At 40.1% G+C, this 26,136-nt stretch overlaps 1 protein-coding gene across 1 annotated transcript in view; it reads left to right on the top strand.

The window, feature by feature from the left end:
- Nucleotides 1-7,888: 7,888 nt before the first annotated feature.
- thbs4a (thrombospondin 4a) overlaps nucleotides 7,889-26,136 on the top strand; it is an 83,454-nt gene continuing 65,206 nt past the window's right edge. Inside the window, exons 1-3 of the mRNA XM_052019200.1 lie at nucleotides 7,889-8,100; nucleotides 15,854-16,060; nucleotides 21,909-22,156. Coding sequence (XP_051875160.1) covers nucleotides 8,019-8,100; nucleotides 15,854-16,060; nucleotides 21,909-22,156 — 537 coding nt within the window. The 5' untranslated portion in view covers nucleotides 7,889-8,018. The remainder of the gene's footprint in view (nucleotides 8,101-15,853; nucleotides 16,061-21,908; nucleotides 22,157-26,136) is intronic.

The raw sequence follows: 26,136 nt of genomic DNA, 5'->3' as shown, positions 1-26,136 counted from the left end.
ATATATTCAGGATATTTTCAGATATATGCTGGAAGTGTCATATTTTTAGCATCCATGAAGTGGAAGGTGGGTGCATGAAGCACTGGAGCAAACTAAATCCTTTCTCGATTTTATGCACTTCTCAGCAGGTATAACTGGATATTTACAGAAACGTGAAAGTCAGCTTATCCATTCTTTCCCTTAGCATGGGTCCTGAATTAAGTTGCCCTACCTGCTGACACTGCACCAAAGGATAGGATCACTCAGACCTGTATGGTGTACTTCTTCATAATGGGGTACTTCATCCTTGAGCCAGAAAAGACCCTTCTTGACATTGCTTTCTGTATGAATAATGACCTTCTCAACAAGTATTCCCACAACAACAGTACAACAATAGTGTCTGTGCCAGGCACTAACATAGCATGCCCACAACTTCCTAACCTGTACGTCTTTGGAATGTGGGACGAAACTGGAGCACCCAGAGGAAACCCACGCAGACACGGGCAGAATGTACAAACTCCTTACAGACAGAGGCAGGAATTGAACCTGGGTCGTTGGTGCTTTAATAGCGTTACGCTAACTGCTACACTACCGTGCCTGCCCCATGTGTATGCCTTTCATGTGAAAATTGATAAATTGTTAAGTTGGTTTATTATTGTTACATATACCAAGGTACAGTGAAAAACTTTGTTTTGCCTGCCGTCCATACAGATGATTTGATTACAACAGTGCGTTGAGGTAGTACAAAGGAAAACAATAACAGAATGCAGAATAAAGTGTTACAGTTAGAGAGAAAGTGCAGTGCAGGCAGACAATAAGATGCAAGGCCATAATGAGGTAGATTGTGAGGTGAAGAGTCCATCTTATCGTACGAGGGGACCATTCAATAATCTTATAACAGTGGGATAGAGGCTGTCCTTGAGCCTGCTGGTGCGTGCTTTCGGGCTTTTGTATCTTCTGCCTGAAGGGAGGGGGGAGAAGAGAGAACGTCTGGGAATGTCCGAGAGAATGACAGCGTAACTTATCAATTAAGCAATGTTTTATGACTGTGAGATTGGCCAACAGTTGTAGACACAATTCTGATGTTAATAACTAACATGCTTGACTAAGCAGAATCAACATTACTTTATAGGATATCACATATAATGGCAGATCATCTGGAAGGAATGAAAAATGAAAATCCTTGCAGCCAAGACAGAGTGAAAAAACATTCCTTTCATCCTGTACTACTTTCACAAATTTATGGTAAAGTAAGAATAATGAGACACATGGTAGTCACTATGTTAAATGCAGTTGTGAATGAAATTGAGATTTTCTCAGCCAGCTGTGGAATCAGTCTTCACCCACAATGTACACAGATCAAGTATTTGACAGGGCTTAGGTCATCTACTGGTATTTCTACTTTGCAGATGAAAGAGTGTCAGGTGTACAGATGGATGGGGACTAAATCCAGCAGTAAACTGAACATTCTTCATGGATTTTGTAATCTTTTTGGAATTTTAGTATATATTGCATAAAAAATATATTCAGCTGAGTTAAGCATTCCTGCATTTATGATGCTAATGTTATGGACGGGGACTTTTTTCAACATCAGTTCACAGAAAAGATTGAGACTATTCGGTCCATCACATTCACACAAGCAAGAAAAAAGTAGCTATTTGGGCTAATCTCAGCTCTTAGTGTGTAGCCTTATAAGTTATGGCAGCTGACATGCTCATCCAGATACTTCTTAAAAGTGTGAAGGTTTCTGCCTACATCACCCTTTCAGAAAATGACTTCCAGATCCCCGTCACAATTTGGGTGAGAAACCCTTTCTCCAGATCCTCTCTACTACTTCTACCACTTTGAACCTTTGCCCCTATTGATTGATGTCTCTACTCATAGGTCGTTCTTGTCAACCTTGTCTAGGTCTTCCATAATTTTATACACCTTGATTGAATCCTCCCCCAGTATCCTTTTATTCCAAAGAAATAGCAATAACTGAAAGGCTGGTCCATACTCATTGTAGGTTTTACCAAAGCTTCATTGATGAAATTTGAAGGACAAAGACCCAGAATTTCATGCAACAGGCAAGCCACCAGTGCTTACCATTGACCCATGTGCTAAATCTGTGTTTACCTTCAGCTAAGCCCTCAGTGTCAAATAAGACATATTCTTAAAGGTTTCCTTTGCATCCACTCAAGTACTGTTACATCCTTGAATTTAAAGATACGCGACCTCAAGAACACAGAAGGTACAAAATTAAAATAATGGAGTTTTATAATTCTTACTCAATTTTAAATTTCGGGGTACAAATAGAAGTTTTTTTTTCCTCAGATACAGTTCCACCTTTTGACCTATTTTCAATTTGCGTTGTTCATCTCTGACCAAGCCTCCACTAATACAGCACGTGCAAGAATCAACAAGGATGGTAACAGGAATATTTTATTAATTTTTTCTCCTAATTCAGGTAACTATGTTGCATTCCTAGTAAATGAATAGCTACATTCATTTATGTTAGTGCCGAATTACATATAGAGTAAGCCTGCTAATGTTTATGGCAATCTTCTCATTTTCAGGGCACAGCCCTAAGCATATTCATGAGGTCTTAAAGCAAAGATGAATATTATTGAAAATATGGGGGAAGGTCCAGAACTTTATTTATACAATGCTCCTATTTTGGGCAAGGATTTACAATATCATCAGTACACTGATTCTGAACCAGAAATCTGCCATGGAACCTTTTGGTTAGGGTTTCCAGTAGCCATCTGTCTGATTCTGTTATTGGATCCATTACTTAGGAAAACTGGGGGCTCATTGCCTTACAAGAAAAAAAGAGCAAGAGTTAGCCAATCAGTCTATTGAGCCTACTCCACCATTCAATGCAATCCAACCTTGTCCTCAACACTCTCTCCCCTTACCCCTTGATGTGTATATAGTTCAAATGCCTATCAATCTCCAACTTGAATAACTCCACCTCCGCAGCTCTCTAGGGTAGAGAATTCCAAAGATCTACGATCCTCTGAGAGAAGTAATTCCTCCTCATCTCTGACTGAAATCAGTGGCTCCTTACTTTTTGCTTCCACCCCCCCCCCCCACCCATTTGTTAAATCCTCTGTGAATTCTAGCAGATTTGTCAAACATGATTTCCCTTTTATAATATTGTGTTGACTCTACTTAATTGTCTTATGATTTTCCAAATATCCTGCTATTACCTCCTTACTAATGAATTCCAGCATTTTCCAAATGACAAGTGTTGGGCTAACTGGCCTATAGTTTCCTTCTATTTGTCTCCCTCCTTTCTTGGATAGTAGCATTACATTTGCAGTTTTCCAATCTTCTGGGACCACTCCAGAAACTGAAGAATTTTGGTCACTCTTCCAGATCTGTTTGTGAAATTAGTTTGCAATTGACTACTGCATATCTTTGAGGCCATGACTGATGCCTGGATCTCACCAATAATTTACAAGTGAGACCAGTAGGCCAATTTACCTCTATAGATATATCCAGTATGCCCTCTATCCTGGTCACAGGTCACTTCAGGTATGGATCAAATTCCAGGCAGGAGAATTCCGGTTCAGCCATGAGCCTGTTCTACAAAAGCAGAAATTAAATGGGAGAAAGGAGTTAGAAAATAACTAAGATTAACTTTAAGCAACATAATGTTGTGTTTCATTTATTTCATTGCTTAAAATTGTACTTGCCTGTCATTGCTTTAGACAGCAGCAATAGTCTATCTTCCTAAACCAAAACAAAAATATTTAATTAAAATCAAACTACAAATGCTGGATATCGGAAATAAAAACAGAAAATACCAGAAGCATTTAGCAGATCAGGTAGCATCTGTGGAAACATGAGCAGAGTTAATGTTTCAGGTTAATGTCAAGTCAAGTTGAGTTTATTGTCATGTGCACAAGTACAGTGAGGTACAGTGAGGTACGCAGAACTTGCTTGCAGCAGCATAAGAGGGACATATACTCAGACAACACACAGAACATAAATTATACATCAATTGTACATAAATTATACAATGCACTGAAGAAAAAGTGTGCAAAACAAGACATTAGTGCAAAAACACAACTAGAAACAAGTCCATGGTCGAGCAAGTGTCAATTACTCTTCAGTCGAGTATCCAGTCAATGGTCCTTCATCTGACCTGACGAATAACAATTAAATAAATCTGCTGAGGGATTCCACTATTTTCTACTTTTATTTTTAAAAAATATTTAATAGTCAATGCATAATATCAGCATTTGGTGAAGAATCTGAATTGTAAGAGATTTTCTGAAGATTCTGTAGGTGTTAGAGGGAATGTTGATGATATTTCAACTATTTGAAACAAATGTAGAATATATTTGAATAAATATATAACTGAATAGAATTCAGCTGTATAAAGTGTTAGCCCAGTAACACTGCCTCCAGATTCTTTGTGTATCAACCATTAAGTCTAAAATTCAAATGAAGTTGCAACCTTAGTCACACCCAATGTGTTGGTGGCAGAATATCCAAACTATTTATTTTGCACAGTGATGATGTACCTTCTTCTATTTCATAAGTATGAGTCATCAAACTGGTTAGGAAACATGTAATGTTATACCTATATTTATTAAAACTGAGATTAACGATAAATTAACTGACATAATCATCTACAGAGACAAGTTGAGAATGTCCTTAATGAGATTGGGTTTAACTTGATCTAGATAAAGAGAGAATGAAGATATGTTTAAACACATATCCTATTTCCCTATTCCCTTCAAAAAAGCAAGGCAAAATAAAAATAACATCTTGTTTTTTCACTGCATAAACAGTTTCAGCTTAATCAACTGTCAATTTTAAATTTATCTTGAGGGACATTTCTCAGGTGAATAATGATGCTGTACGCTGAACGGAAAGTTGTGGTTTGAAAAATGAGTTGATTCACATTCAATCATTTATACCATGCAGTGTATTGAGAGAACTTGCCAGTTGGCACAGATGTAAAGTGCTTATTTCCGTGCTGTGTGACTCCTCGACAATGACTCTAACTCAACAGAGCACAGTCACTGCCATAACAGTTCACTAATCTAACTACACATTTCATTCAACCAGAAGCTTAAAATCTGGTTGCCAGCAAACAACTTTTCCACTTTAGGAAAAATGCCTTTCATTTATTACAGCTCCATTTTTGTAGAATTAATCATAAATTGCAGGAGAAATTACGTACCTATTAGACACCATCTCACCGCCACCCCTCTGAACTAAATGATCACTTCCATGCTATCAGACTGACATCAATTCATGTATGAGTGAATACTTCCTCTAGATTTATGAGTGAAAGGAAAAACTCTATTCCTCTCCCTGGCTACTGTCTAATGTTGAATTAGATCATTTTCAAACTTGGTATTGCATTTAATCTGTCTTAAGCTTAAGGTCAGAAAATCCATTCCAAGAAGTGCCTACTTCCACTTCTGTAACCTTACCGTACTCTCCTCCTGCATCAGTCGATCTGTGCTTAAACACTCGGGGACATTTAAAGCTTCAATGCCTGCATCCTCACTTGCACCAATACCAATTCACTGATCACTTCTGTGCTCGTTTACTTGTAGAATTCCCTCCCAGGACCTCTCCACCACTCTACTCATCTCTTTAAGGCATCCCTTATAACCTACCTCTTTGGCCAAACTTTTGGTCATCTGTCCTTATGAGGCTTGTTGTCAAATTTTGTTTCATAACCTATCTGTGAAGTATTTTGAGATATTTTACTATTTATTTAATAATAGTATTTTATAACTCCAAGTATCATTGCTGTTGCTGCTGCACTGTTGTTTCAGTTCCCTCGTTCAGACCATGCTCTAACCGAATGAACTTCAAATTTTGAATCCTATCCATAAACTTATACATTCATAAGCATTAAATTGAAGCCTGCCCTTGTCACTGCATGTGCACCATATAAAGAAAGAGAAGATACTTGTACTTACGATGCATTTAACTATCAGCTGTGGCTCACTACAGTCATACACACAGAAATAAGTCCTTTGGTCCATCATGTCCATACCAACCATTAATTGCCATCTACACTAATTCCATTTTCTGGCAATTGGCCAAGAGCCTCCTATGCCTCGGTAATTCAAGTGGTCATCTAGATACTTCTTAACTATTGAGGAAGTACTTGCTTCCACCACACCCTCAGTGTGTTCCAGATTCCAACCACCCTCTGGGTGAAACAATTCTTCCTCAGATCCCCTCTAAACCTCTTCCCTATTACCCTAAATCTAAATCCTCTAGTTTTTGACACCTCTGTTATGGGAAAAGTTTCCTACTATCTCACTTGTCTATCGCCCTCATAATTTTGTATACATCAATCAGGATCCCATTCAGCCTTCTCCACTCCAAGAAAAACAAACCCAGCCTTTCCAGTCTCTTCTTATAAGTGAAATGCTCCATCTGAGGACTATCCTCCTCACTATCAACACCACCACCAATTAGCAAACTTAATGTACATACCTCCTACATTCATATCCAAATCACGAATGTATACGACAACCAGTAAGAGTCCAGCACCAATCTCTGTGGTACATCACCAGTCACAGGCTTCCCATCACAAACACGACCTTCCACCATAACCCTCCACTTCATTTTATAAAGTCACTTTTGGATTCAGTTTGCCTACTTGGCCTGGATCCCATGGGCTTTAACTTTTGGACTAGTTTCCCATATGGGACATTGTCAAAGGCCTTACTGAAGTGGATGCAGAGCACATCAACTGCACTGCCCTCATTAATATACTTTGCTACCTCTTTGAAAAATTCAATCAAATTGGTCAGACAAGATATGCCCCTAACAAAGCCATGCAATCTTTGATTAATCCCACTCTTTCCAAGTATAAATTAATCCTATCCCTCTGGATTTTTCCCAATAACTTCTCTACCATTGACCTTACATTCACAGGCCTGTGGTCACCAGACTTATCTCTGTTGCCCTTCTGCAATAAAGGTACCCTGTGAGTTAGAAGTTTATGGATTAAGTCTTTCTCCAGTGACAAGAGCACAAAAAGTCAGCTGATATTTCTTTGCTGTATTCAGAGAGTGATACATTGTTACTGATGTTACTTATCAGATAAGTTATTTAAAAGTCGCCTTTCTGCCCTCTCAGATAGTTGTAAAAGATCCCAAGAACTGAGGAACCTCCTCAGTCTTGATCAATATTTATTCAACCAACCAACACTCATTTTTTGTGCAACCTTGGTGTCTACAAATGTCTACAGGATTTCCCAAATTGCAACAATGACCATATTTCAGTTATACTTCATTGGTGGTAAAGAACTTTGTGATGTCCTTAGATCATGAAAGGTGCTGTGTAAATGAAAATCTTTCTTTTCTCTTCTGTTTTTTCAGGACCACAACTATGTGAAATTAATGCAAAACACATAATGAATTGGCAGCACAAGTTTCATCCCAAATGATTTTCCATTCTGTTGAAGTCTAATACGCTTTAGGGAGTGTGTGATATAATTTAAAGCTATCTAATATCTTATCTAATCTATTTTCAAATTATTTTACAATCCATTTTCAAATTAACTTAAAGTTTGTTTTGTGATTTTAGTTCTTCAGGATAAGTACAAATCTCCTTGTAATCAGTTCAATAATTATCTTCCTCCCCTTTACCCACAAGGTGATAGCTTGCTTAATGAATCAAATCGTTTTTCCAATATCTATTAAAACTCACTTCAGGCAGTAAGTTTGAAGAAAGCTTGCATTGGTAGTAAGCCACTATGTCCAGAGTGTAAGAAGTCAAGCAAACCTCAGCACATATGGAGAAAGTTTTCGTCGTCATACTTTCTCACTGTGAGGCGAGCCTTTGAGAGAGTTAAAAGGAAAGTCGCTCAGGAACCTCAGCCACTCCTGCAAAGGTTTCAGTCACATCACAGCTGGAGGAGAGGGCTCCAGCAAAGTGCCAGCATGTCCTAGTGATAGTAACCTCTTCTGTAACCATATCTCCAACGTCTAGACTGGGAATCTTATTCTGAAACTTTTTTTCGTAGGTAAACTCCACAGGTTATTGGAAATCCAGATCCCGAAGAGATGAAGTGGGACTTGGTGATATTGTTTCTCCGACTTCTCTTACAGGCATCTCCCAGTTTTTCAACGGATGCTGAGCCAGAAAGTAAGTATCTGTAGTAACCGATGCAGAAAAATGTCATTTTAACTTCAGTTACACGTTATTTTGTATCATTTATTTCCTTTGCGCCTTGGGACGTTTATGCTTTATTAAAGGCGTTATGTAAATACAAGTTGTTGTTAATGAAATCTTCTTCACTAATTTTCATAATTACGTGAAAAGTAAACTAAGGCACCTGGTTACCGGCCCATGTTTAACAAAATAAATCGGGATTCAATTACTTGCTCATGGTAATGATGCAATGTTAATTAAAAACAGACTTTAAATACTCCGCGTGATTATTGTACAAAGCTCCTACTTTACCCCCAAGGCATAAAACCGTGTTTGGGCTGGCGAATCCGGCTTCTGGAGATATATTTTAGTTTTAAGCAAAATGCTACAAAGCATTGAAATTGGTTCGCTCTATAAAAAGGGAAAAGATACTCGGGGAAACCTTCAGTTCAGATGTTCCCGGTGGGAATCTTTCTGCCACAGGTCTTTGAGAGACGTGACCTGTACAGAACCACTTATTCAGGGAGGTTCACACTGCCCGCTTTACTCACCGTCGGTAACGTGCACATTTATCGTGTTCTGAGCCCTGATCATCTGGCATCTGTTTTAATATTGTCTATTACATTTAGTTTTGATTGTTTTGGACTCTCCAAATGAACTGAGGATCGAACCGCTTGTTGGAGCTACAGTCCTTCTTATACAGTCACTCTTCTTTAAAACGGACATTCTCAAATAATGGTAATCTGTTACATTTAGCTGGTTGACAGTACAATAAAATCTGTTTGCCCGTCACCTTGTTACTATTTCGGAATTAAAAGGCAACTAGTGTGATTTTTGCTTCGGGGAGTATTGAGCATCTTGGAGGGAGATTAACCTCAAATCGCGTTAAACCCAGTGCCAGAGAGCAAGTTAGCAGCTGTTCTATCCAAACGCTGCCTGCTAACCTGCTACCGAGCGAAATTACTTTTAGTTACTTAGACATAACGTATGAGAGCACAAAGTGTTCAACCGGATTATAGTGTAAAGCACGTATTAAAATAGCAGAACTGCGAACAGTAGTCGCCTAGCTACAGCAGAGTTTTCCACTATATTCCCCAACAATCCTATGACCTCTCCCAATGATGTAAGGATGGAATGACCTCAGTTAGAAAGAGGTTGAGAATCCTTTTGGAACATCTGGGACATCAGTATTATTTCGTATCCAAAACCAAATAGTCTGAATCCTCTGTATTGTCCTTGACTACTAATTAGCGTTTTATCTGCAAAACTCAAGATACCAACTACATACAATGTCACTATCTCCTGGTTGAGAAAACGGACAAATGTTTATTCGGTGGTCAGTTTGTAGTGAAATTACTAATCCAGTACAGCCTTGTCCAAATGGGGCACATCTTAGGTGGTTGGAATGAGGTGCTGACTGGATCTTGAAGGGTTGAGAAATTGAATTCAAAGGAGTAGAAATTCTTGATGAAGTGAAAACCATAAACTCTCTTGTTTAAAAGGACTGAGTGAGTTTTACTATGTATATACCGTTGTGGTGTCAAATTTCACCTACTGAGGAGCATGTCCATGATGCAGAGATGTAGACATATGGATTGCATAAGGAGTTAGTCTCAAAGTGAAGTTAAGAGCTGCTCTGGGACTGAACAGGAAATGAAGGACTAATCTGGTTAATTTCCAAATGGGTATTAATAGGCAGGGCATAGTCTCAAGTCAATATGTTCTCCAAAAGATGATTTGTGGTGCTTCTGACAGAATTATTACCAGACTGCACCCTCCAAAGACACTGAAATAGCAAGCATAGAGTGCTGTAGATTGGAATGCTTACTCCTGCTCCTGCTTGTATGCTGGGGAGCAGTGACATTAATAGTGAGGATGGACAGAACTGTAATAAAGGTGAGGCATCTGTGAAGAAGAGAAGCTTCCTTTTTGAAATACATAATATGGTCAGATGGATTGAATCTAATACAGTTGCATTATTATGGCACCTCCAATGTAATGAGACATCACGTTATATCTTCATATTATCAAATGGCAATCTGAAATGAATCACTGGAAGGCTTCAGAACTGAAGGTCTGGTCAAAGAGTTGGTTTTTAAGGAATGATTTAAAGAAGAAGGGAGAGAGAGAGAGGCAAAGAGTTTTAGGAAGTACATCACAATTTAGGCTAATTAACTCTAAGCACAATCAGTGACTGAATGATTTAACATCAGAAAGGCACAAGAAACCAGAATAAGACGATCAAAGGGAATTAGAAAGGTCTGTAGTGTGGGAGGTATTGCAGAAATGGAGGGTCTACATGTGGGGGAGGGAGGAGGTATACTCAGATGAGGATTTTAAAGTCAAGGTGTTGTCTGAGCAAGAACAATGTATGCAACAAACATTGGTGTAATGGGTGAATGGACTGAGTTAACCTAGGCAAGCAGAGTGTTGGATGAGTGTAACTTTATGCAGAGTAGTCGATGAGAGGCCAGTCCAAGGATTTTTATACAAAAATAGTTGTTCAACATTGCTTCTGACAATGACCATTGACTATTAAGCATAAAGTTCTCAGTGTGAAAATTACTGAGTTAACTCTAGCATCATAATAAGAATTCCCTCCTCAAGTGTTTGTGGGCTTCCTCAATAGATATAGTGGAGAAGATTTTTTCATTGATGTGAGTAAAGTAGATATAGGAAGAGGAGATATTTCAGAGAATTAGTTCATTCCAAGATCTGGATTGTCAGGAGGAGTGTCCAAGAAAATAAAATATTGATTTTTTTTTTGGTGCTAAGCAGAAACCATTCTGTTTCTGGTTAACCATCTGTCAACTATGAGTACTTGTACTTGGGATTCAATTAAAAAGGAAAGAAATGATTGTTTTCTATTGTTTCTTAAACTACAGCTCTTTAGTCAAGCTTTTGGTTACCATTCCTGATGTAGCTCATTCTCAAACATTGTTTGATAATCCTTCTATGAATCACCTTGATCCCTTTTACTGAGAAGAAGGCACGATCTCAATGTGAGCCAATATTGTTGATCTGAAATCTTTGCATGGAATAAAAACAGAAATTTCTGAAAACACACAGCAGGTCAGGCAGCATCCATGGAAAGTGAAACTGAGTTAATGTTTCAGGTCTGAAGACATAGAGTTTTCAACCTAAAACATTATGCTACCTGACCTGCTGAATGTTTCCAGTATTTTCTGTTTTTATTTTAGATTTATCGCACCTGCAGATTTTTGATTTTCCTTTGTATGATATTTTCATGTTGAATAAAGAATATAGAAGAAAAGATCATCTACCCTACTTCCTCGATGATCGATGACCTTTGCAGGATCAGTTGACTTTGTTATATTTCACATCCGTATCTAAATCCTATTCTTTGCTCACTGCTGAATGATTTCTTCTTTGAATGCTTTAACAGATCCCTTACATGCTGTGAAATGAATTCATTAAAATATGAGAAGTAGCAGGAGTAGGCCATCAAGCACTTCAAACCTTCTTAGCTTAGCAACAAGTTCATGTTCTTCTTGTTGCCTCATTTCCTGCTTTCCAAATTAACCCTCAGTATTTCATTCCTTTAATAACCAAAAATCTGTTGATTTTTGTCTTGAATATACTCCACAACCTTCTGGGATAAAGATTCACAGCCCCTCGAATAAAGAAGTTTCTCTTTATCTAAGTCCTAGATGGTTAACCTACTATAATTGAATGGAAGACTAGTTCACAAATCAATATGTGAAACTATTACATTTTACATTTAGTTTATGGGTTCAACTGCATTTCACACTATTCCCTTTAGAAGTTTAACAGTAAATAGAGAATATATAAAAAAGATACAGATGCTAGAAATCCAAAATATAACAGAAAGTGTTGGAAACACCAAGTAGGTCAGGCAGCATCTGAGGACAGAAAAACAGTTACTGTTTATGATTGAAGACACTTCATCCGATGAAAATATGAATGATCTGCATGACACTGCTGAGTCATGATCTTCAATTATTGCCTCATACTGCAGACACATAGAAATATGAGAGCTGCTTCTATTCTGAATATTCTTTTGAACCCAAAGGAAAATAAAGTTGATGAAGAGTAGTAATGTTGAACAGAAAATATATCATTTGTGCTTTCCATGAGGAAGCAAAGAGGTCTTTAAAATAACATTTTAAACTAAACTTAAATGACATTTTAGAGTCAACAGATATCCTGAAATTCATGAGAGATTACAACAAATTACACCCAGAATTTGTTCATGTTGCAGAAATTAGAGTAGTTGGAAATTCTGCTCTCAGTGCCAGACTGGTGTAATATTATTGGCAGGAAATACTTTTAAATACATTACCCACATCAGCATCAGTATGAGACTCACTTGTCAAAATGGGCTGTTCAGGCAAAAGAGGCCACCAGTCTTGAAAAAGTTATTTGGAAAAATGTTCACATACACTGCAAGCAGCAATAGTCCTTCGCTGAGCTCTTGGAAACTGCAAGTAAAGAACATAGAAAGGTATGAGGGTAGAAGGGGAGAAATCAGATGATTTTTTTTACCTCGGCAACAATTTAACCAGAGAGTAGCTTTTATTATTCATTTTATTTATCACTAATTGCACATGAGAAGGTGATAATGGCCCACCTGCCACTGAGTAGCTCATGAAGCCATTTCAAAGAGGGAATTAAAGGAGCAAAATGTAGGGAAATCACACAGAGAGATGTTGGAATAATAGGGTTGTAATAATAGGTGATTTTAACTTCCCTAATATTGACTGGGACTGCAGAGGGATTAGATGTGGCAGAATTTGTTAAGTGGGTCCAGGAAAGTTTTCTGAAGCAATATGTAAATAGTCCTACTAGAGAAGGGGTGAAGCTCAATCTCCTCTTCGGAAATGAGGCTGTGATAGTGGTTGATGTGTCAGAGAGGGAACACTTTGGTACCAGTGACCATAATTCTATTAGTTTTTAAATAGTTATGGAAAAAGATAGGAATGGTCCTCAAGTCACAGTCGTAAATTTGGGAAAGGGTAATTTTGATGGCGTCAGACAGGAACTCGCAGAAGTTATTTGGGAGAGCCTGTTTGCATGTAAAGAGATGTCTGGCAAATGAAAGGCTTTCAAAAATGAGGTGGGAAGAGTTCAGGCCAGCGTGTTCTTGTTAGTGTGAAGGGCATGGCTGGGAAGGTTAGGGAATCTTGGCTGATGTGGGATATCAAGGTTCTGGTCAGGGAAAAGAAGGAGGAATATGTCAGGTATGGGCAGCTGGGATCAAGTGAGTCCTTTGAGAAGTATATGGGATGGAGGAGTACACTTAAGAAGGAAATTAGGAGGGCAAAGGGGGACATGAGATATCATTGGCAGACAAGATAAAGGAGAATCCTGAAAGTTTCTTTGAATATATTACATGCAAAAGGGTGGCTAGGGAGAGAAAAGGTCACCTTAAGGATCAGTGTGGTGATCTATGTGTGGAAATGGATATGGTCTTAAATGAATACTTCTCACCTGTATTTACCATGGGGAAGGACATGGAAACTAGTGAGTTCAGAGAGGGAACATATCAACATAATAAAGGAGAAGGCATTGACGGCCTTGAGGTGCATAAAGGAGGATGAATCCCCGGGGCTTGACCAGGTGTACCCTAGGATGTTATGGAAAGCAAGAGAGGAGATTGCTGAGGCCCTGGCAGAGAGTCTTTTATCTTTGTTAGCCATTGGTGAGGTACTGGAAGACTGGACGACAGCTAATGTTGTCCCTTTATTTAAGAAGGGGAGCTAGATAAGCCAGGGAACTACATCCTGATGTGCCTTATGTCAGTGGTGGGAAAGTTACTGGAAGGGATTCAGAGGGACAGGATTTACCAGCATTTGGAAAGGCAGGGACTGATTAGGGATAGTCAGCAAGGCTTTGTGTGTGGGAAATCATGTCTCACAAATTTGACTGAGTTTTTTGAAGAGGTGGCTAAAAGGATTGACAATGGCAGGGTGGTATATGTGGTCTACATGGACTTAAGCAAGACCTTTGACAAGGTCCCGCGTAGTAGGCTGGTCCGCAAGGTTAGAACATAGGGAATCCAGGGTGAGTTAAAAAATTGGAAACAAAATTGGCTTGGTGGTAGGTGTCAGAGGGTGGTAGTGAAGTGTTGTTTTTCAGATTAGAGACCTGTGCCACAGGGATCATACTGAGTAGTCTGTTGTTTGTCATATAGATAAATGATTTGCATGAGAATGTACGTGGCATGATTAGTATGCTTGCAAATGACACCAAAATTGGTGGTGTAGTGGACAGTGAAGAAGGTTGTTTAAGGATACAACAGAATCAACTGGGAAAGTGGGCAAAGATAGAATTTATTGATATTGGTATTGGTTTATTATTGTCACTTGTACAGAGGTACAGTGAAAAGCTTGTCTTACAAACTGATTGTACAGGTCAATTCATTACACAGTGCAGTTACAGTGAATTAGTACAGAGTGCATTGATGTAATACAGGTAAAAACAATAACAGTACAGAGTAAAGTGTCACAGCTACAGAGAAAGTGCAGTGCAATAAGGTGCATTTAACTTGGACAAGTGCAAAATGATGCATTTTGGGAAGTTAAACCAGGGCAGGACATATACAGTGAATGGCAGGGCCCTGGGGAGTGTTGTTGAACAGAGAGACCTTGGGGTACAAGTACATAATTCCTGAAAATGGAAACACAGGCAGACAGGATGGTGAGGAAGGTGTATGGCATGCTTGCCTTCATCAGCTGAGCCACTGAGTACAAGAGTTGGGAAATCATGTTATGGTTGTACAGATGTTCGCCAGACGTACTTGGACTATTGTGTGCTGTTCTGGTCACTGCACTAAAGGAAGGATGTGATTAAACTAGAGAGGGTGAAGAAAAGGTTCAAAAGGATGTTGCCTAGATTGGAGGGTTAGAGTTATAAGGAGAGATTGGATAGGCTGGGTCTGTTTTCCCTCCAGCAAAAGAGGGTGAGAGGTGACGTGATAGAGGTATATAAAATTATAAGAGGCATAGATAGGATAGATAGCCAGAGTCTGTTTCACATGGTAATGATGAATGATGACTAAAACTAGAGGGCATAGATTTAGTCTGAGAGGGAGGGGGTTAAAAGGGGATCTGAAGGATAAAAAGGGGATCTGAGAGGCAAATTTTTCACACAGTGTAGTTGGTATCTGGAATGAGCTGCCAGAGTAGGTGGTAAAGGCAGGAACAGTAACAAATTTTAAGGGGCACCTTGACAGGTACTTGACTGAACAAGGCATAGAGGGTTATGGAATTAATGCAGGCAAGTGGGATTAGCATAGATAGGCATGACGGTCGGCATAGATGCAGCAGGCCAAAGAGACTGTTTCTATGCTCTACCACTCTATGAATTTATGACATCCTTCAATCTTTTCCAGTTCTCCATATCTGGCCTCCTTTAAGGCAACCCTCCTACCCAAGCATCCCAATCCTTTCCCACTATTGATGAAGCAGCTTTCTGCTACCCAACCATCTCGACCATAGAACTTGGAGGTCATCACAAATATTTTGTCCCTTTAGATCCACTTACCTTCATTTATCCACAGTTACTTTACAGTTTCTAACTAAAGACTTATTTTTTCACTAGCTGTATAATCTTTATTTTATCATATTTAATATTAAAAAGATGTGTGTGTGTGGAAGTGTGTGAGATGCATTTGATATTAATTTTAGGAGCTTTTGCCACTGTTCTTCCAGAATTTTGTGATGTTCTATATTATTAAAGTTTTTTCTTTTGAATTCTTTTGCAGTTCTTGACCTTCTGTCTTTATCGGAGCACAGAAGTTATGTGGACCTGCTCCAGCAAGCACTCACTGATACTCCAGCAGTAAATGAGATCTATATTGCGTCAACGTTCAAACTACAACCAAAAACTCTAGCAGCCATTTTCGGACTTTATTCCACAAGGAGCAATATTAGATACTTCGAATTTTCAGTTTTGGGTCGATTGAATAAAGGTAAAAAGACATGTTTCACTCATCTTAAAAAAAAAATGTCTTTGAAAGGTGTGTGCATTGCAGGCAAGCTGGCAAATACTGTTGATTCCCAATTACCGTTGAGCGGATGGTGTTAATCATTTGTATCAATTAGTGTCGGCTGTGTATGAGTGGGTGCCCTCATTCCACTCAGACAGAGGCTATGGTTCAGAGACACCTGAATCCTCAACCCATATTAATTTAGCTTGAACTCCAGTGCACTATTGAACATGTTATCTCACAGGAACAACATTAAGCTAAAGGTTCCTCTTTATACAAAAATACCACAGTGCTGCCTTATGGAAGAACAGAATAGTTCACCCTGTGTGCTGAATAATACTTACCTCTCTGTCAACATCACCATAACAGTTTATTTAATCATTATAACATTGTTTATTTTGTGGGAGCTTGCTATGTACAAATTGGCTGTTCAGTTCCAATATTACAACAATAACTGCACTTCAAAATACTCCAGCGACAAGAAAGACTGCAGATGCTGAAATCTAGAACATAAACAGAATGCTGGAAGGTCAAGCAACATCTGTGGAGGCAAAAGGTGTATGTTCTTATTTTAGGTCAAGACCCCGCATCAGGAAAACGAAATATTTCCAGTATATAGCTTTTTGCAAGGGGTGGTAGAGAGGCTGGTGGGTGATAGGTAGAACCAGGTACAGAGGGGATGATGGGCAGATGGAAGCAGGTAGGAAGAAGGGATGAAAAAAAAGGAGAGAACGAGGTGGACAGGTGAGTGTGTGTGTGGGAGATGTGACTGGAAGGAGAGCACCAGCGGAGTGTAGGTTACCTGAAATTGGAAAATTCAATATTAATACTATTGGGTTTTAAGCTACTCAAGCGGAATTTCAGATGTTCTTCCAATTTTAATTTTGCCTCACCATAGCAATGGAGAAGGCTGAGGAAAGACAGGTCAGTGTGGGAGTGGGAAGGAGAGTTAAAATGACAAGCAACAGGAAGTTTATGACAGCTGTTGTGATGGCTGTGGTCAATAGGTACATGGTACTTCCATGTACCTGTTGACCATGGTCTTCTGCATGGTGGAAGTTAGAGATTTAGGAGAATCCACCATGAAGTTTTAGTGAAATGTTGCACTGCATCCTGTAAATATTGTACACTGCAGCCACAGTGTGCTGATGCTGTAAGGAGTGTATGTTAGCTGGGGAATTAAATACCAGTCAAGTGGCCTACTTTGTCCTGAATGATGTTGGCTTTCTTGGTTATTGCTGCAGGAACAACTGTTTAGATAACATTGCACTCCTGAATCTTGCCTTGTTGGTGGTGGAATGGCTCATGGAAATCAAGAGTTCAGTTCTAACTACAGAATGCCCTGTCTTTGACCAGCTATGACAGTGTGGGAGTTAGTGATAGCAATGCCGTTAAATGTTAAGTTTGGACTGTTCACGTTAGTGCTGAATATTGACTTGGTGACATGAATGTTATTTGCCAGTAATTGGCCCAAATTTGGAAATCGTTAGGTTTGCTGCATGGTATAGATAAGTCTATTGATTAAGGAAGTGCAGATGGATTGAACTGTTGATTAGCCCCATTTCTCATCTTATGATCAATGGAATATCATTAATGTAACTGAAAATAATTGGGTGTATGATAATGTGCTGAGGAACTCCTGCAAAGATATCCTAGCAGTTTGATGAATGGCCATTATTATTAAAATAAAACAGAAAATGCTGTTTACAATCAGTAAGTCTGGTAGTTCCTGTGGAGAGAGAAACAGAGTTGATGACCTTTCATCTGAAGTGGCCATTGCTACAGTTCTCCTTAGTATTTCAATGCCAAGGGCAGTCACTCCCACCTCACTACCTAACTCAACATGTGTCAATGTCCATACAAGGTCTGGAGACAAGTGGTTTCAGTGAAATTAGGGTGAAAGAGTCTTAAATTTCTTACCAGTATGGTTGTATAAACCTCTTCAGGGCAGGCACGGTAGTGTAGCGGTTAACATAACACTATTACAGCGCCAGCGACCTGGGTTCAATTCCCACCGCTGTCTGTAAGGAGTTTGTACATTCTCCCCGTGTCTGCGTGGGTTTCCTCCGGGTGCTCTGGTTTCCTCCCACATTCCAAAGACATACGGGTTAGGAAGTTGTGGGCATGCTATGTTGGCGCCAGAACCGTGGCGACACTTGCGGGCTGCCCTCGGAACACTTGATGCAAAAGATGCATTTCACTGTGTGTTTCGATGTACATGTGACTAATAAAGTTATCTATCTTATCGCTACGGTCTTATTGCAAACATAGCAATCACCGCTTTCTCTCCAGTATGCTGCACTGGCCTGTATTGGCTTACTTTTACCTTGGGTTGAAATCCACATTGAGCAATGGTGAATGGATTATTGGTAACAAAGTGTTGCTTGTTACTTCTGTAAATATCATCTTCCAGTACAAATGTTAAGACTTAGCATTTTGTCCCTCATATTGTTCTCTCTGTGCAGACATTCTGTCCATCCCCTTCCAACTGAGAAGATGAACTATTTCACCCCCTGCTGTCAATCAGTATTACTTTGTGAGCAGAACAAATGTTAGGTAGTTTGAATGCTGGTGGTTTGCACCAGACCACCAAGCCACCACTCAACCACCAACTAACCAAACCATCCCCCCATCCTACCCAACCCTGAGGTGCAGTCCTTTGGCAGGTGACCAAGAAATGGTGAAATTTATCTCACTGAAACAAGCTGGTCCAAGAATAATTTCAGTTTCGGGAGAAGATTTATAGTACAACAAATCACTATTCCTCTCCATGCTGGTATGTGGAAACTCTGATCCAAGTACTTCAAAAAAACACTGAGGGAAAAATAAACTGACTTTCACTTATTTAGCACATCATCACATTACTGAAATAAGTCTCAAAGTGCTTCACACAATATTTACTTTATGGCTGCCTTTACTTAGCCAAAGTAAATTTAGATGGGTTTCATATACATTGCTATAAATACAGTATTTCATCTTCATTCAACATTTTTCCAAAGGGAATTGTAGAGTCTCGGCAGCTGAAAGCACAGCTATCAATGGTAGAATAATTAAGATCGGGGATGCTCAAGAGGCCAGAATTGGAGGAGTGCAGATATTTCAAAGTGTTTTGGGGCTGTCTGTTTGGGGCTGCAGACAGTGATAACCAGTTGGAGTCAGGGCCTGATCCCAGACTAAAATTGACTATTTCAGACTCTTTGGAATAGAAATTCTCATTCTGCTTCACTTCTGAGTCATTTGGGCATTTTTGCTATGCAGGTTCAGCATTGGTGTGAAACGGGAACTGCTTCCCACCAATATTACTTGTACTGTTAGTCTGAGTAGGCAGCCATGGTAGATTCATCATATAAATTAATCTTGTTGAGGAAAGCAGATCTTCATGCAGACATACTAAAACATTTGTGCAAAATCCCAGGAATGTTGGAAAAGAGTTGATATCATCATTTTTTTAGATTACTTGAGCAGACCTCATGATAGCAAAAAACAAGATGTTGGAGGAACTCAATGGGTCAGGTAACATCTGTGGAGGGAAATGAACGGTTAACATTTTGGGTTGAGGTCCTTCACCTAGACTGAAAGATAGAGGTGAGATAGCCAGTATAAAAAAGTGGAGAGAAGGAGTCGAGGAAGAGCTAGCAAATGATAGCTGGCTGCAGGTGAGGAGGGGTGATAGGCAAATGGAGGAGAGGAGAGCGGAAATAGTGACAGAAGCTGGGAGGTGATGGGTGGAAGCGACAAAGGGCTGCGGATGATGGAAACTGATGGGAGAGGGAGGTGGAGCATGGAACCAAGTAAGGAAGGTGGGAGGGCAGATGTGAACAGTGGTGGAGGGAAACCAATGGAAGGAGTGTGTGGCTTATGGGCAGATGCAGAGAGTGGAGGAGGGAAAGAAACAGGGTGATGGGGGCTGGAGTGAGGTTAGGAAGAACTGGGTAGATCAGGAGGAGAGAGAAAAAGGAAAAAGGGGGAGCCCAACTAGAGTAACAATACCTCCTATTCCACCTGGGTACGATCCGACAGCGTGAACACTGAATTCTCCAATTTCAAGTCTCCAGACCCCATGATGGGTTGCTTTTACTGTCTTCTACTGGGATCACCTGTGTAATGCCATACATATCTGGTGTGGTACTCGAGGTTGCATTGGGAGAACAGCCAACAGTCATGCCACAGTTCAAAGAAAATTATGTAGTTTGTATTAAAAAAATGTAATAAAAAGTTTCAATAAAATCCTAAAATAGGATCCAGATAGCAGATTGAGTTAGATGGAACAGTGGCCACTTCTAATTTTGCCACACTATGGTCTTTTGTGAACTCCACATTAAATGCAGAATACATTTACAAATGGTACTTAGGTCAAGAATTTAGCCAATCTATACATTAGATTCTTTCTACTTTAGAATGTTTTCTATTGACTGCTTAACCTTAATATTGGTGGGAATTAATTGACTGCAATCAAATGTTCCAACTTCCAACTTACTGCTATTCAGCTTTTGGATTTCTGGTCGAAGACAGGGTGATCCCACAAACAGCAATGTACTGAATAATCATTTAATCTGTTCTGCTGGTATTAAATTGTACTTTTCCAGGTGTGGTCATGGGATCGTTTTACCTACCTGAACCACTAAAATAAGTAGATTGGGCACTGGTTTACCATCTCCTCTGAGAGATCACATCTGTAATTGTGTAGCAATCTTTCTCTACAATTATGAAGTGACAATTTAGATCATAAACTCAAATACTAAAATCAAATCCTTCTCTATTTGTATGGATCTTCTGGTGATTTATTTAGAATTAAACTTCCTTTTCCAATTTTTGATGTCCCACAAGCCATTCTCACTTCCCTTCTCATTATCTATTCATGTTCTTTCATTTGTCTTCTAATGTTTTTCTCCCCTAATCCATTACTCCGTCAATAATGACTTGCTTTCCGGCTCTCTTCATGTCATTCCAGCTTGACTCGGATCAACCTGTGGTACCCTACGTTTCACTCTTCACATTCTCCAGTGGGCCCATGGATCCATCACTGTCTTCCTAGGAGCAACTATTCCATCACATCCTCAGTCTGTTCTCTGATTACTTGGTTTACCCAGTGGGGACTAATTTTGCCAGTCTCTTCCCCTTCCTGCCCACTCCACCCACCACTACTTATGCAAACCTTCAGTGAATCAGCAATCACTGAACCTCTCCTCACCTCCCTCCATGAGAAACACTACGTTTCATTTTAAGTTACATTGAATTTAAGGCTTAGATGTTGAGAAAATGTGACTCAATGCTTGAAAAGGCCATTCAGCCCTCATGCCTGCCCTGCCAATCAACAAAATCATGACTGATCCTTTCTCTTAGCACCATTTTTTGCACTGATCCCAAATTCCCTGATTCCCTTAATATCCAAAAATGTATCGATCTATCGGACCAGAGATACTGATTCTATTACTGAACTGGTAATCCAGAGCCCGGCAATAAAGATCTGGGAAATGTGTTTGTATCTCTCCACGGCAGCTCAAGGAATTTAAATTCAGGAAAATGAATGACATGAAATAAATTTGAAAGCTACCATCAATAATACCCACTGTGAAACCACAGATAGCTATAAAATCCCACTGAGGCCCTGCAGGGAGGGAACCTGCCATCTAACTTGTCTGATTCCAATCCCACAGCAATGTGGTTGAATGTTATTGATTGTCCAGCAAACAGTGCAACTACAAGGGAAATTTGGGTAGGTTAAGAATCACTGACCCTGGCAGTGACATCAACATCCCCTGAATGAATAGAAGAATAGAGGTGGCCTCACTAATGTGGGTCTTCAAATATTCTTTGCTTGTGTTCACAGTCAGCGTCCGATATTTGAAAAACGACGGGAAGCCACAGGTGACCACATTTCACAATATTCATCTGGCTGATGGGAAGCGCCATGCTGTCCTACTGCAGATAAAGGGGCTGCAGCGTGGGCCTGCCACGGCTGAACTCTATGTTGACTGCACCCAGGCAGGTTCAGCTCACAACTTGCCACCGCTGTTCACAAAGATGCCACAGAATGCAGACTCCATTGAAATCCGGACCGCCCACAGAAGAGCACAGGTATGTAGAAATAAAACATGACCAATTGCCAGTGACATGTTTTATATCCACAGGCTTTAGGAATAGTGTAGATAATAAGATAAGATCTTTATTAGCCACATATACATCAAAACACACAGTGAAATGCATTTTTTGCGTCGAGTGTTCTGGGGGGCAGCCCGCAAGTGTCACCATGCTTCCAGTGCCAACATAGCATGCCCACAACTTCCTAACCTGTACATCTTTGGAATGTGGGAGGAAACCGGTGCACCCGGAGGAAACCCACGCAGACACGGGGAGAACGTACAAACTCCTTACAGACAGTGGCGGGAATTGAACCCGGGTCGCTGGCGATGTAATATGAAAGATTTAAGAGTTCTAATCAAATGATAACCCTGAAAGACAATTTTTAATATAAAGCAAAGGCTGATGATAGTGACTATTAGAAAACAATCTTATCAAAGATGAAATTATTTAAATAGTAAAGGTAATTTTAATTTTATTTATGACATTCGTGCAAGCCCATATTTTTTTAAAAGGAGGAGCTGTTGTTTCTGACACTATGAACTAGATCACAATACTTTCAATTTACATTTGTTAACTGGTTGCTTGGGTGTCATATACAAGTAAGTATGTGCTGAAAGACACCAAGTGCCTTATTAGATTGGGAAATTCCATAGATATCTGGGGCACTGTTGCTGGCATTAATATCATCATTCCATCTTTAGATAAGGGAGCATAATTGCTTAAATGTCCTAAATAGAATCAACATTACCTACAGTAGATGTTGTAAGGCTTTATTTTAGAATGAGTCCATGTAATTGGCCTGTCCTGTGATGAAGACACCCAGGAAACTATTGTACCAACAGGCACCCTTTATAAAAGGCTCATCCACTGGTTAGGTACTGATCTGATCTGTAGACAGCTGGCTAAATGTGGCTGACTCCTGACCCCTAGCAACAATGCTTTGCTGGTTCTGTTTGACCAGTCTTGGGAAATCTGGTGGGTCTCCCTTTATAGCTGGAAGATGAGAGAGTTAGCATAGAGGTCAGGGTGACTGGGTGAATGAGAGTACTGAACGAGAGGTCACGCTCCCATGCCTTTTCAAAGAACAACTCTCCTTCCTTCATTTCACTGAGCAGCACAATGTTGGGTACCACACCACCAGGTTCACGAACAGCTACTTCCCTTCAACCATTCGGTTCTTGAACCAACTGGCAAACCCCTAATCACTACCTCAGTATCGCAACACTATGACCACTTTAACTTCTTGGCACTACAATGGACTTTGTTTTTATTTGTTCTAATTGTGTTCTTTTTGTTTAATTTATGTTCTTCCTTTGAATGTTGTGCCTCTAATGCCTGTGATGCTGCTGCAAGTAAGTTTTCGATTATACCTGTGCATACATGTACTTGACTTTGACTTACTTTGATTTACCCTTTGCCAGCAGGGCTGATACCAAGATTTATCACCTGCTGCAGTTATAACTTGGGCCTCAAACCATGCCATGTAGACTGCCATGATGTCAGTTACTGGAATGAGGCTCTCAGTTTATTGTGCACTGTAGTTTGAGAGTATCCAATATGCTCTCGGCCAACAGAGATGTCTGCATCACTGTCCCAGATGAACAGAGCAAAGTAAGGGGGTAGAATACAAAACTTCAGATTCTGTGCAAGCTCTGCTAAACCACTCCAGCATCTTTTGTCATAGGAAGTGATTCCACCCCCTTGCTGTTCAGCCTGCTTGTGGCCATTGACACTGGTTCATCTTCTGTTTCTTGGCAGCTCTCATTTACTGTCTACCAGATCTCTGTGCCACCTTTATTGCAGAACAGCAGTTGGGTCATGGGCTGCCAACTTTGTGTCATGAACTTTCCACTCTCCAAGCTCCTACCAGAAAATTCATCAAGCAGGTTGTCAATGTGCTCAAGCAATGCTCCAGTTGCCCGAATCACTTTGGAGGAGTTTTGCATGGAATGTACCTCCTGGTTTGGTGTTTGGGCTTCTCACTGTATGCCTTGGAGAGAATGTGGCTCAAGCCTGTGACACCACCTGAGCTTCAAGAAGGATGAGGATAGGATGAGGAGCAGGAGGAAGGAGAGCCTGGGTGACCTTGACAGCAGTTTCCTCAGGCGTTGGTGTCCAAAGATGAGTCCGACTGTGCTTCATACGAAATCCCTAACACACCTTATTCTCAGTGTTCTCACTAGACCAGGTGTCTGGTTCAGCTGGTTGTGGGTACTGGCAGAGTGGGTTATGGAGAGCAGGCATCACAATCTCTCCTGTGCTCCATGCTCCTACTCCAGGTGAGAATAACTACCCCGAATCACTGATTTTTTCTCCAATGACTAATAGATTATATTTAATGGTAAAGATTACCATGGAAACAGGAATTCAGTAGGATTTGAAAGGTGAGGCACTGTGATTTCTGTGTAGATTGTAGGCATGGTTTAAATAAACTGCCAGTAGGGAGCCTTGCACACATTTTGACAAATTAGTGCTTATTTTGCATATGTGCATTGATTTTGTTATCAATCCTGGTTGTGTGCTTTATGCCCTAAAACATTTTGACTTCTCAGTCCTATGGTGAAGTCTAAATTAGCAACCTAGGAATTATTTTTTATATATCTAGAAGACAGACATAATATATTGGTATTCGGGGTAAGAGCACTCTGATGTCTGACAGTGGCAATGCTTGGGCTCCGATTTTATGGTTTCTGTTCTCATCAAGGACAATGTGTCTGGGTGCCAAGTGCTGGAGAGCTGTAGTCAATGCTCCTGCTATTCCTGAACGAGTGTTTGACAGCTCATTCTTTGAAACTCCAATGAGTACAAACACAAATTACTTGACCTTTCATCACAAGGCAACCCCTCATCCCAGGAATCAATCTAGTGAATTTCCTCAGCTTGCATTGTATCAGATCACCTCCAGTCGGAACAATTCCACACAATGAGCAAGGACAAGATAAAGAGAGGAATGGCTTAGGTTGGCTTCCTGCCATACCTTTGAACAACACTGGAGGGGAGAGGCGTCTACCAATGTGGAATTTCATACATGCAAATGGGAAACAGTAGACCTTCCTGACTCATGCACATGGTATTAATAGGGTCAAGAAACTTGATACGCTAAGCATAATATGACCAGCTTATGGTTATGCATATACATAAGGAAATAAGAACCTCAAATAGCAGCAGGAATACATCATACAGCTCCTCGAGCCTGCTCTGCCATTTGATAAGATCATGGTTGATCTGAAAATTGGCCTCAGCTCCACTTTTCTGCCTGATCCCCATAACCCTTGATTCACCAATGTTGACCTTGAATGTATTCAATGATTTGTCAGTTGTCAAAAGGCTGTAGTGAATTTTGTCATTGATGTCGGCCTTCACTGACAAGTGGCTTCGAGGTATGGGAAGTGGTTCATGTTTCCCAGAGATTTATCATGGACCTTTATTATTGGGGCAGTGTTATACAGCAGGGCAGGTTGATGCAGGACCTTGTTTTGTAGATGCTGAGTACAAGGCCCATTCTCTCCGTAAGTGGCTTCCAAGCATGTGCGAATGTAAATGTCTCCTGTGTACTGTAGTCCACTGACTGAGGGCGGGGTGAGCTTGGAGTATAGGTGCTATAGGTTGAAAAGTTTCAGATTTGTCCTTTAGATTAGTTCCACTCCAATGGGAAGCTTGCAGGAGATGAGGTGCAGCTAAGGGAAGTGTTGGGGAATGGCACATCCCTGCTTAACACCATTTTGCACCAAGATTTGTCTGTTGTGGACCTACTGGTTAAGATTATGGTGCACATGTCATCATTTAGATGATGTAGGATGGAGATGAATTTCTGCAGGCAGCCAAATTTGAGAAGGATATTAGGATCCCTCTTGACTGATAGAGTCATAGAATTGTACAGCACAAATATGTCCACCATGTCCAAGGTGACCATTGCACCCATTTATACTAATCCAATTCATCTATATTAGGTTTGTAGCCTTCTCAGCAATTCA

This window comes from Pristis pectinata, chromosome 7 (genome assembly GCF_009764475.1).
Source record: "Pristis pectinata isolate sPriPec2 chromosome 7, sPriPec2.1.pri, whole genome shotgun sequence".
Taxonomy (NCBI): Eukaryota; Metazoa; Chordata; class Chondrichthyes; order Rhinopristiformes; family Pristidae; genus Pristis; species Pristis pectinata.
This window is presented reverse-complemented; position numbering and strand designations above follow the sequence as displayed.